The sequence below is a fragment of the Notothenia rossii genome (genome assembly GCF_949606895.1).
Source record: "Notothenia rossii genome assembly, chromosome: 2".
NCBI classification, from domain to species: Eukaryota; Metazoa; Chordata; class Actinopteri; order Perciformes; family Nototheniidae; genus Notothenia; species Notothenia rossii.
In genome coordinates this window covers 77,159,314-77,172,393 of record NC_136904.1, presented here as the reverse complement: position 1 = coordinate 77,172,393, position 13,080 = coordinate 77,159,314, and the positions used below count along the sequence as shown (strand labels likewise).

Genomic DNA, 13,080 nt, shown 5'->3' with positions numbered 1-13,080 from the left:
TCACAGACATCACAAATGAGTCAGCTAGTTGTTGTTTTTTCTCTCTCTTCTCTCTGTGTTGTTCTGTCATTGCTTTTAATTTGTGTTTTCAAGTGCTCCACCTTCACTTTTAATTAGATTCGCCAAACACTGAATAATTAGACTAAGGGTCACCAGCTGTTGGCCATAGCAACAAGCAACCGTGAAACCCGGGTCTCACCTGGGGAACAGAACCCTTAAAGACATCCAATTAGCACTGCCACTTTAGTGGATTTGTTTTGATGAGGCAATACCCGATCAGAAGCAATTAGAAAACACAGTCATCCCTCTGCGTGCACGCTTCAACAGTCAGCCGGACAGCATCTACAAAGTTATGTTATTATATCAGAGCCTGGTTTATTGCTAAGTAGGATTTTGTATAATATAAGAATATGTGCTGTGTATTTGTGTTTAAAATTAAAGAGCTGTACAGTAGTATTTTGAACATATCATCTTGCTAATATCATTAAGAGCACTGTTATATGTCATTTGATGTCAATTTGCCTAGGTGAATGGATATGTGAAAAAAATAGATACAACATGATATACTCCTTGATCACTGATATTTAGAGACAGGTAAAACATATTTACAGATCAGGTAGGATTCAACTAAAATGATTTTAATGTTGCTACCCTAATTCAGCATACCCTCTGGTAACAACCACTTTATTGTGCCCAGGCTCTCCTGGTGTGGAGTAAGCACGTTGCTCCCCACGACGTGTCTTATGCCAAAGGGCTGCTGCACAGTCTGATGGGAACGCTATCTCCAGGAGGACAGAGAGTTTCCAGCAACCCAAGGACCAGGCGTAGCGTAGAAACACAACCACAAAACATTGAGGAGGAGCTGTAAGTATAGTACATTCTCAATCACCTATAACATCCTCCTTCAGACTATCGCTCCTGATATTCTCTGTTTCTCTTAAAGCTGCAACAACAACAGTATGTAGTGAATTGCATTGAAGCAATTAAAAGAGCTCTCTGAATGTCACACAACTGGTCAGACAAGTGTAAGCAAGTTTCTAGGAAATGTTTATTTGAAGGCTTGAGGATTTGACTTGGGTTCCGAGACATCAAAGGTCATTCTTGTATTCTCTTGCTGCTTCCTTATCAAAATAAATATATCCAGTAGAGGAAACAATTGGTTATTTTCCTGTGAAATTGTTAGGGAGATGTGTTTTATAGATAACATTTTGGATGTTGAAAGCAATTTTTATACCAATCCTTTAACATTTGTTGTACAATTTGTTTCAGCAAATGTAACCTTTTTAGTTTAATATATTATACCTAGAAAAAACAAGCTGTTACCAACTTGTGTTGTTTCTTAACTCTTAAATCTACCATATACATTTTACTATAGTATGACTATATAAATATGAATATTTAGCTGTAAAACAAACTTAAATGTAAGCTATAACAGAGCCCTGCAGCTATCATCCGATCAGATATATACGTCTGCCGTCCACTGTAACATGAATAGTTTGTACTTTATTTTGAGTCTGGTGTTTCGGCAGGTTTTTGGGAGTCGGTCAAGTGGTGATGGAGATTATAAAGAGTGTGCCAGAGCTGGATATGGTTCTCCAGAGCATCCTCGGAACAGGCTTCCAATCCATGAATTTTGCGTCACTGTCCCTTGAAAATGTAGAAGGTAAGAATTGAAAACATCAGTGAAGTCTCAGTTAAACATCCTGATGTCTACATGCAAACTTTCTTTTACGGTAACACACGTACAGGACTGCAGTTCAGTTCAGTGAGGAAATATGACTTATTTTTCCACTGACTGCCACATTCACTTTTGTTTCCTCCCCCTGAAGTATTTGTACTGGAAAACCAGAGGTGAATGGAACAAGTTCACTCCCTTTCTCAAGGGAATAATGAAAGAACCAAAGTAGGACTATAGGAGTAACCAAGCGGGAAACAGATACACACACAAAAGGGAATATTATAACATTTTATAAAACACAATCCCCCTGTGTTGTATTGTATTACAGAAATTGTGTGACAAATTGGTTGACATAACAGTTTCCAGACATGGATTTATTTGTTCTTGTTATAAATGTAGTTTTGTTTTATAGCATATCACTTAATAATGTCTCTCTTTCTGACTTTCAGAAATCATAGCCAATGTCATGAAAGATGCTGATAAACTCCAGATGGCTTATCTGACGATCCTACAGGACCAGACCGAGGCAAGCGCTTGGATTGCTCAAGTCGTGGACAGTGTGATGAAAGTGATCATGAAGGTATGCTCATAGTATTTTAACTAACCATACAGCTTTGCCTTTTATTCTCTTGATTAATAAAGGACCAAGGTGTTATTTTTGTAGTTTTAGGCCTCAACGCTTCATTACAGTTTAGTGGCTAGCTGCTTGACTCAAGGCAGAAAGACATAGAGGATTGCACATTGTCGAAGCTGCACAAGCAAACAGGCAGGTTGTAATCGATACTTAAGGAAACGGTTACCTTTTAGTTTCACTTCTCAGTCCCTTACATAGTTTGGTTAAAATGGGCTTGGTTCACTGTCTATCTCAGGGGTGCCCAATACGTCGATCGGCAAAGGTAGTGTGGGTAGATTCTTTTTTTTCAATGCATGGCATTGAAAAAAAAGAAAGGATATTTTTTTAATTTACATTTTTTTAAAGTTAGCCTATCATCCATCCTTACTATGGCATTTGCCACTTGATTGACGTACAGGTAAGCCAGTCTGAGTTGTATTGTGCCATACGGGTTCATGCAGTTATGAGGGGGCCTCACCTCCTCATCTGAAGCGCACAGGCGCACAGTTTATCCGCCGTTTAGTCCACTAGCACTCACCTCCGCGCTTGCGACACAGATTGGGCAGGTAGCCCAACAGATAGGGTAGATCTACCCTGTAGGTAGATCTTTTGGGCTTCGTCATTTTAAAAGTAGCTGAACAAGTGTGGGCACCCTTGGTCTATCTGATCCCTCATGTTATTTCCCAAGAAAACATTGAGCAACCTAGCATTGTTCAAAAAGCTTTGTTATGCAGGTATGTGCAGGAAGCCTAGGGTGACTTACTGAACACCTGTCTGATTAATTTCTCTAGTATCATATAAGGACCTTGACTTCTGGGGATGTCTGATGTTTTTGTTTATTGTATAGAAAATCAATGAAGGTAATTAATTGGTGTTTTTTGCTTTTGTTTAACTAGATTCTGTCATCTGAGTCTTTACAATGTGAGGATGTGTTTGGTCCCTTCGAATGGCTCTTAAAGTCAGAGAGCATAAAGACCGAGGTGTGGAGGTCAATGATCTGTCAGAACAGCTCCGCCTTACAAGAAGCGCTCCTGGTAGATTGGCTGCCGTTGGTTCAGAAGGTAAACGTTACTCAACTACATTAAAAGATGATACTATGTTTTTGTACTTTATTTATTGTGTTGTTTTAAAGCAAATTACTATCATCAAGGCTTTTGGCTTTTCTGCATTGTTGAAATTAACTAAATGTACCTAATCAGTTAAAATGAAAGTCAGTCTTACGTTAACACACATTCATATTTAATGTCATGCAGGTATACCTTCAGATTAACAACTTGTTTTATATTATCTTTCTACAGGCGCAAGACTTGTACGGTGTCCTCACAGGCCAAACACACTACAACGTGACACTTCCCATGATTCTCTCTGAGTGGCACAGGTTGTACAACAACAGTCTGCAGGTCGGTGTGCTTTTCGACAGACTGGCCACAGAGCTGGGTGGAGCGTACTGGATGAACTGGATGCCAAACAACAGCACTCCTGATGTTACGGGAATTCTTCAACAAAGGTCTTGTGAACGTGTTGATTATATAGCCTCAGGGTTACATGGTGCTCTGCATATCTGTTTTTAAGTTTAAGAGATGATTGGCAATAGAATGTCAAATATTATTATCTTGTTATAATCATGTTTTTATTTGAACTCTCATGATCAATGTAACTCAAAAGATCTTAGTGCCTGTCTCCCTGAGAAGGTTATTGATTTAAGTTGGATAAAAGCTATGCAAATAGTCCATTTCCTTTTTGTTAAGTGGAGAAATAAATAAAAGGTGAATAGGAGTCTCAATTTCATAATATCAGTTATCATTTCCCTGTCTAAACATTGTTGTGATTGGCTTTGCTTGTAGTGCTTTCTTTATCATACTGAATGTTGGAGAAAATGTTGAGAAGAGTCAACTGTGGCCCGATGTAAAGGACTATCTTCACATGCTCTACTGGATTTCTAACTACAGGCCTGGACTCACAACTCAACCACCAAACTGTGAGTACAATTTCTTCTTTTCTATTTTTCTTTTTCTTTATCCAACTTCTTTTCATAATTTGTTCCCCTTCTTTGTAATAATCGTCACCTAAACACATTTTTGTCTATGAATTCTTTATATTCTCCTTGTATACAGCAATTAAAAATCAATCGAAAATTTAAATTGTGAATTAATATATTTCCAGTAAACCTTGACCAACAAAAATAAATGGCCAATTTGGCTTTATTAGTGTTTTTATTTAAATTGGTCTTGTATATATTATAGTATATATTTCTCCAAATTACATTTAAGTGCAAAAGTAGTTTATGATAAAGTAAGTAAGTATTCAATAAAAAAATACAAAAAAATACAACCAATTTAAGTATATATGTACTTTTTTTACCCTCCCTTTTAAGGTTCAATGACCTATTACGGGGCCCTTCAATGTGATACTGGTTTGAAATGGCCTCAGTTTGTTCAAACACTGACTCAGAATCTGATGTCACCAAACCAAGATGTTCTGCTGAAGTAAGTTATTTTGTCCTTGTTATTTTAAATACATTATGTATTTTTGTATGTGGAGATGATGCAGGTAATGCACTGCAGATGCTATAAAATAGGATTTTCTGACATGTTTCCTTGTACTCTTCTCTTTTCTTTTTAGTGTTGTAAAAGGAACAGTGAATCTGTTGCAGCATGTATACGGGGACACCTATAAACATCTGGCAGGATCATTTTTGAAACAAGAAATCATAGGTGGAGATGCGCTCTCTGCCTACCTGACAAACCTGCTGGAAAACCTGGATGTTTTTGTCAACACGATCTCCATGCTTCCTGACCAAAACATTACAAACCCTAATGTCATGCTTCCCCTCCTCGGTAACCTGTTGCAGTCCACAGGTCTGAAACCACTGCTGCCTCTGTTCTTGAGTGACGGTCCCCTCAATGCCTCTGCAATATTGGATGTTGCCTCGACGCTTGGCAGACTCAACCAGCACATTTTTACATTCAATGACACAGACCCAACGATGCCTGAACTGGAACGGTTGACAATGCAGTTTCTGTCCTTGGAGGGCAACCTCACAATGTCTCTTCCTCACATCATGGGACACACCCTGCTGACCTATTCAGACTACTTCAACCCTGATGATGTAGCCCGTCTTAGAAAAGCCATCCAGCCTTTCACCAACCAGACCTCAGCTGGCTTTGTAGAAGCCATCCTTAGGGCCATGGAGCTACTAAAGAAGGTTTTAGATGCTCCAGACGGTGACCCGACTAATATAATTCTTGGGTACATACGCCAGCTTCAAGACTTTTTTATGTCTCTGTATAGACTGAGAAAAATACAACATCTCCCGTCATCTAGTGGGAATCTAAGCACAGCACAAGTCACTGACCTCCACATGCTCTCGAAGGACTTCCTCAGCCTTCTTACCCCAGAAGGCCTTATGAACCTGACTCAGGCTGGACAAGATGCTGCCCAGGACATTGTTGCACAGAAATTCATAGCATTCCTCCCAAAAGAGGTCCAACAGGAAGCTGCTCGCTTTCTCAAGGATTTCAAAACTCTGCAGTACCGCATCATCCAATGTGCAGCAGGACAGAACTGCTTGACTGGAGTCTCAGAAATCTTCATGTTCCTGGATCAGATATTGGACCTGATGCTCTCAGCTGATGGTAATGTCAAACTTACATTATCTTCAACCAACTCGGTTCCGAAGAGACAGGAGGATGAGGAAATTGCAACCCTGTTCTTCTCACTCCTCCTGTCCTCTGATGATGCTGCCTATGTGGAAACATTCAAACAGTTTCTTCATTTCATCCGATTGATCATAGCTACACCAAATATTAGTGTGTCTGACGTTCAGAATGCATTGCAACAGTCAAACCTTACCCTTGAGGAGCTGAACAACCTCACTGCCCTAGCTGGAGCTGCCAACATAAACGACCTGATGGTGGATATAATGGAGCTTGTCAAGGTCCGACAGTGCTTCGAACCACAGGATAAACCCATGGTGACAGCCCAGTGTGTTATGGGCCTGATAAATGGTGTCAGCAGTTTCCTATCAAACGTACCAGTCCTCCGTAATGAGACAGCCATCCTCTCACTAATTCCATTAATCTTCAATAACAGTATCAGGGATGTCCTCCAGGTTAACTTCAGCTCCAATCCTCAAATGGCTATTGCACACACCTTGAACAGCATCCTGGCCAATATCAAGATGAACCTCCAGCAGAACCAGCTATCAACTCCGGAGATCATGAAGGAAATCGTGGTGGTAGAGGGTCTGATACAACTGATCGCCATCTCAGAACCATTTGACAATTTGAACTCCACTTTGATGATGGACCCTTTGTATGCTCAGAAGGTGTATCTCCAGATCGTGGAATGGTACTTGAAAAAACTGGAAAACATCACAAGCACAAGCTCGGTCTCAGGGCTTGTCAATCCTTTTTTCTCCCTTACACACATGCAAGTGACTTTACAGCTGGCTCAGGTGGATTACTCTTTGTTCGTCAGTAAGCAGGTCGAGTTCTTGATGAACAACCTTCAGAACCCAATAGATGCTGCAGGGGTTGGTCAAATTGGCCAGACAACAGTTGAGCTTCTCCGACATCTTTTTGAATTGATAATGGTCAACCTAGAGACTCAGAATAACATCGAGCCATTTTTTAACACAACCATTCTGCATGTCACCAAGCTCCAAGTTCGTCAATACCTCGACCTCATACAAAGGTGGATGAAACAACCCAATGTCCCGTTGGTCATTGAAAGTATGCTCCAATGGGCAAGCCCATCAATAAATATCTCCACCCCTATGACAAACCTCCATCAACTGCTGGAAACAATAGTTAATTTTGTCAGTGCTGATCAAAGGGCCTACCTCGCCATCATAAGGAATATCACAAAGTCCCTTAGTAAAGCACTAATGGTGGCAGAGAAACCTGGTGGCCTACAGAGTGAACAGTTTTCAGCCGCCATCTTGGAAGCGGTCCGAAGTGCTTTGAATATCCTGAGTGCAGCCACAGGCTCCCTGCCACCGTCTGTACAGCAGAACATCCTGGAAATTGTGCAGGACTCACTGAAGCTGATTGTCCAACCAGAGATGAGCATTGCCTCATCACGTAACATCTCCCTCCTCATCCTCAAGAAAGCTGAGAGCCTCATCAAAACGATAATACCACAACCATTCGCTGAATATGTGCTTGCTGGAGTCGAATTAGTAACCACATATTTTGAGAGCATCTCCTCAGCCACTGGACCAAACAGCTTGAATCAGTTGTGAGTGATGCTTATTTTTTCTATATTTATCACCTTACTGCAGTTTCCGTATAGAGCGTTTAAGCCTGTTTTAGCATCTTTGAGCTCATGGTTGTGAATTTAAGACCCATAACTTTAAAGTTGAAGGTTAATGTTAAGCACAGCTGCTGTATAAAATGGCTGACAGAAAAATTAACCACCAGCTTTTAAAAATAATGTAATTCGTTTTTGGAGATCATAAACAGAGCTGAAAGGAGTGCGTATTTTGGACTTTAATTCATCTGCTGCACAGATATTCTTATTTGGCTGAATGCTAGTTTGTCAAATGTGTAAGTATGCACATATTTGCTAACGAGCTTGCAACATCACTAAGTAATATGTTAATGTTGTGTTTTTTCTGCTTCGCCCAAGTCACCAAACAATCTGATTAATGTAGGTTCAAATATGCATTTTGTATTATGAAATACACTTGGTTTAACAGGGCATTTGGAAAGCTTTTTTTTTTTTAATCTGTGTTAAAGAGGTACACTTTTATTGTTTGGTATTCAAGGTGCTTTTAGTTGCACTGTCTTACCAACTAGACCTGATTAATCAAAATGAATTGGATTCATCTTGCTTGCCAGAACAATTCCCTTAGTGGATTATTATTATAAAGATAACTAACACCTACTGGTCCAGATGCATAATTGAAAACAAGCAAACATTGAGTGCATGCAGTCCTGAAATCCTTTGATAACACTTATGAGACATAGTGACCTTTTGGTGAAATGTTCAGTTTTGAAATATTGTTGCCCTTTGTTTCTTCAGGATTCTGGATGAGATGGAAGCAGTACAGAGCCTCCTGCCTCCAAACTGCACCGCCCAGCCCTACATCTCTGTCCTCATTAACATCACTCACTTCATCTTGGAGTCTGGCCAAGGCAAGTCAGCTTCCCTGTGTCACTGTAGGAGGACAGAATGTTGAATCCTGATGAACTCTCGTGGAGTGGAGGTCGCATTGTGGACTTAATTATTCAAGCTTTGAAGCCAGACAGCCTAGGAGCTGTGGATTAAAGTAGCACAACGCTGTTCATGTCTGTTCTAAGAATATGACGCTTCACTCCAAGTCTTACATTTAAGGTATGTTTATTTGTCATTCATATGTAGGTCCACATTGTAAAAAATATGTCTTGTGATTTCAGGCAACATGAGTCTCTGGGGATTTTTTGAGAGTGCATCATTAGAAAAAATGCCCATCATGTTTGGCCAGGTAAAGCTTAAAACACTTTCACATGGTTGTATGAGCAATTCATGTTTCTATTTGTTATTTCTCCTTTCATTTAAGTGTTCTTAAAATGTCCTACAGAGTGAAGAATTTTCAGCCGCCATCTTGTTTGCGGTCCGAAGTACTTTGAATATCCTGAGTGCAGCCACAGGCCCCCTGCCACCGTCTGTACAGCAGAACATCTTGGAAATTGTGCAGGACTCACTGAAGCTGATTGTCCAACCAGAGATGAGCATTGCCTCATCACGTAACATCTCCCTGCTCATCCTCAAGAAAGCTGAGAGCCTCATCAAAACGATAATACCACAACCATTCGCTGAATATGTGCTTGCTGGAGTCAAATTAGTAACCACATATTTTGAGAGCATCTCCTCAGCCACTGGACCAAACAGCTTGAATCAGTTGTGAGTGATGCTTATGTTTTCCAAATACCTAAATAGACTAATGACCACATTTAAATAATGGTATTTAATGGAGTTGAAAAAGGCTTGACAGTTTGCACCCATCAACAAACATTGTTGTGTCAGGGAAACCAACATGTTCTATACACAATATTATCTGAAGTAAATTATTGATATATGCTTCCATCACTCATTGAACACCCCGTTCTGCAGTCCAAGTTTGTTAACTTCTCATCATGCCAGTATAATTGAGAGTTATACCTTGCTGTAATTAATGAGCAATGTAATGCCTAAAGCAGCTACATCAATATATTTATATTGTGGGGGATCAAATGACAACGTGATGTGAAACATGTTGTCAGTAGTTAGTAACTGGCATATATTTATCACCTTACTGCAGTTTCCCTATAGAGCATTTAAGCCTGTTTTAGCATCTTTGAGCTCATGGATGTGAATTTAACAGAGATTGCTGACAGACAAACTTAACAACTAGCTTTTAAACATAGTGTAACATTTAGCAAATTAACTACACCTACCATTCAAGATGCATCATTGAAAACAAACAAACATTGAGTGCATGCAGTCCTGAAATCCTTTGATAACAGTTATTAGACATGGTGACCTTTTGGTGAAATGTTCAGTTTTGAAATATTGTTGCCTTTTGTTTCTTCAGGATTCTGGATGAGATGGAAGCAGTACAGAGCCTCCTGCCTCCAAACTGCACCGCCCAGCCCTACATCTCTGTCCTCATTAACATCACTCACTTCATCTTGGAGTCTGGCCAAGGCAAGTCAGCTTCCCTGTGTCACTGTAGGAGGACAGAATGTTGAATCCTGATGAACTCTCATGGAGTGGAGGTCGCATTGTGGACTTCATTATTCAAGCTTTGAAGCCAGACAGCCTAGGAGCTGTGGATTAAAGTAGCACAATGTTTTTTATATCTGTTCTAAGAATATGACGCTTCACTCCAAGTCTTACTTTTAAGGTATGTTTATTTGTCATTCAAATGTAGGTCCACATTGTAAAACATATTTCTTGTGATTTCAGGCAACATGAGTCTCTGGGGATTTTTTGAGAGTGCATCATTAGAAAACATGCCCATCCTGTTTGGCCAGGTAAGACTTAAAACACTGTCACATCATTGTATGAGCAGTTAATTTGGTCTATTTGTTATTTCTTCTTTTATTCAAATGTTTTGGGAATTTCCTACAGAGTGAACAATTTTCAGCCGCCATCTTGTTTGCGGTCCGAAGTGCTTTGAATATCCTGAGTGCAGCCACAGGCCCCCTGCCGCCATCTGTACAGCAGAACATCCTGGAAATTGTGCAGGACTCACTGAAGCTGATTGTCCAACCAGAGATGAGCATTGCCTCATCACGTAACATCTCCCTCCTCATCCTCAAGAAAGCTGAGAGCCTCATCAAAACGATAATACCACAACCATTCGCTGAATATGTGCTTGCTGGAGTCGAATTAGTAACCACATATTTTGAGAGCATCTCCTCAGCCACTGGACCAAACAGCTTGAATCAGTTGTGAGTAGTGCTTTTGTTTTCTAAATACTTAAATAGACTAATGACCACATTTAAATAATGGTATGTAATGGAGTTGAAAAAGGCTTGACAGTTTGCACCCATCAACAAACATTGTTCTTTCAGGGAAACCAACATGTTCTATAAACAATATTATCTGAAGTAAATTATTGATATATGCTACCATCACTCATTGAACACCCCGTTCTGCAGTCCAAGTTTGTTAACTTCTCATCATGCAAGTATAATTGAGACCTATACCTTGCTGTAATTAATGAGCAATGTAATGCCTAAAGCAGCTACATCAATATATTTATATTGTGGCGGATCAAATGACAACGTGATGTGAAACATGTTGTCAGTAGTTAGTAGCTGGCATATATTTATCACCTTAATGCAGTTTCCCTATAGAGCAGGGGTGGGGAACCTTTTTCCTCTCAAGGGCCATTTCAATTTTTTCAACATCCTCCGAGGGCCGTACAAATTATTGACCTCTACTTAAAAAAAACAAAAAAATCACAGCCCATTCATTGGGCCTTTCTTTCATGCTGTGCAAAGAAAAAGCAACCTCTTAATCCAGTTATCTCACCATGACTCGCGCATGTATGCACGTGCACGGTGTGGCATGACCACCACAACAGAAAGATATGGACCCAAGATGTGTGCAAATGTATTTAGTTTCATATTCATGTGGAAACGATTTAAGTGGGGGGGTACCTCACACCCTCTAGGGGGGTCCGGGGGGCATGCTCCCCCGGGAAGATTTGTTTTTAAATGTTTAAGTTAAAAGCATCAATCTGGTGCACTTTGAGAGCAACATGAAGAGATCTATGGATACATCTCTCAACATCCATATGAAACAGAACTGTAAGCAGATTTTATTTTTCTTTATGGATATTTTACAAATCACTCCCCTTTCAAACTGTATTCTTCTTTATTAATAACAACTTTGTTTTACTGTCATACAGTATTTTATACCTGTTTACTTTATTCTCTTATTTTTTATAACTATAATGATCATATCAATAATAATAATAATAATAATACATTACATTTATAAAGCGCTTTTCCTGGTGGTCAAAGCGCTTACAAGCAAGTAAAACAAAATAACAACAGATAAATAAAGATAAAATAAATAAAGATGATGATAAAGATGTGCCTTTACCTCACTGGTTGGAGAAAAAGCTTCTTATATTCATTAGCATAGCTAGCTAACCAGATGCTAATAACAACAAAGTTATTGACTGTATGATCAGTATGACAGATGAACAGATTGCCCACTGGGCTTTCAATTAAAGACACAGCCACGCAAAAACTGCGGCATGTATTGTGTACGGCTCCTTATGGGTACTGCAATTTCTCAAGTGCCGGAGCGGCGTTCTGGCGTTCCGGTGCTCTCTGTCAAAACTGCACCCCTGTCAGACACGTCAGGCTCGTGTTGTGTTCAAGGAACCTAATCTTGGCCAGGAAAAACAGGCACTCGCTTTTTTTCTTTTTTTGCGGTCTATATTTCTTCAATTTTTTTCTTTTTTGCGTGTGTTTATAAATTACCTCGAGAGCCGTACCAAATGGTCTCGCGGGCCGTATACGGCCCGGAGGTTCCCCACCCCTGCTATAGAGCATTTAAGCCTGTTTTAGCATCTTTGAGCTCATGGATGTGAATTTAACAGATTGCTGACAGACAAACTTAACAACTAACTTTTAAACATAGTGTAACATTTTTGCAAATTAACTACACCTACCATTCAAGATGCATCATTGAAAACAAACAAACATCTAGTGCATGCAGTCCTGAAATCCTTTGATAACAGTTATGAGACATGGTGACCTTTTGGTGAAATGTTCAGTTTTGAAATATTGTTGCCCTTTGTTTCTTCAGGATTCTGGATGAGATGGAAGCAGTACAGAGCCTCCTGCCTCCAAACTGCACCGCCCAGCCCTACATCTCTGTCCTCATTAACATCACTCACTTCATCTTGGAGTCTGGCCAAGGCAAGTCAGCTTCCCTGTGTCACTGTAGGAGGACAGAATGTTGAATCCTGATGAACTCTCATGGAGTGGAGGTCGCATTGTGGACTTAATTATTCAAGCTTTGAAGCCAGACAGCCGTGGATTAAAGTAGCACAACGCTGTTCATGTCTGTTCTAAGAATATGACGCTTCACTCCAAGTCTTACATTTAAGGTATGTTTATTTGTCATTCAAATGTAGGTCCACATTGTAAAAAATATTTCTTGTGATTTCAGGCAACATGAGTCTCTGGGGATTTTTTGAGAGTGCATCATTAGAAAACATGCCCATCATGTTTGGCCAGGTGAGACTTAAAACACTGTCACATCATTGTATGAGCAGTTAATTTGGTCTATTTGTTAT

General features: G+C 39.8%; 1 protein-coding gene across 1 annotated transcript in view; it reads left to right on the top strand.

Moving 5' to 3' along the window:
- abca12 (ATP-binding cassette, sub-family A (ABC1), member 12) overlaps positions 1-13,080 on the top strand; it is a 90,282-nt gene that overhangs the window by 23,061 nt on the left and 54,141 nt on the right. The window contains exons 12-27 of the mRNA XM_079665762.1: positions 698-864; positions 1,530-1,663; positions 2,128-2,258; positions 3,188-3,352; positions 3,590-3,798; positions 4,136-4,269; positions 4,666-4,777; positions 4,914-7,532; positions 8,319-8,431; positions 8,693-8,760; positions 8,857-9,179; positions 9,850-9,962; positions 10,224-10,291; positions 10,389-10,711; positions 12,588-12,700; positions 12,954-13,021. Coding sequence (XP_079521888.1) covers positions 698-864; positions 1,530-1,663; positions 2,128-2,258; positions 3,188-3,352; positions 3,590-3,798; positions 4,136-4,269; positions 4,666-4,777; positions 4,914-7,532; positions 8,319-8,431; positions 8,693-8,760; positions 8,857-9,179; positions 9,850-9,962; positions 10,224-10,291; positions 10,389-10,711; positions 12,588-12,700; positions 12,954-13,021 — 4,860 coding nt within the window. The remainder of the gene's footprint in view (positions 1-697; positions 865-1,529; positions 1,664-2,127; positions 2,259-3,187; positions 3,353-3,589; positions 3,799-4,135; positions 4,270-4,665; positions 4,778-4,913; positions 7,533-8,318; positions 8,432-8,692; positions 8,761-8,856; positions 9,180-9,849; positions 9,963-10,223; positions 10,292-10,388; positions 10,712-12,587; positions 12,701-12,953; positions 13,022-13,080) is intronic.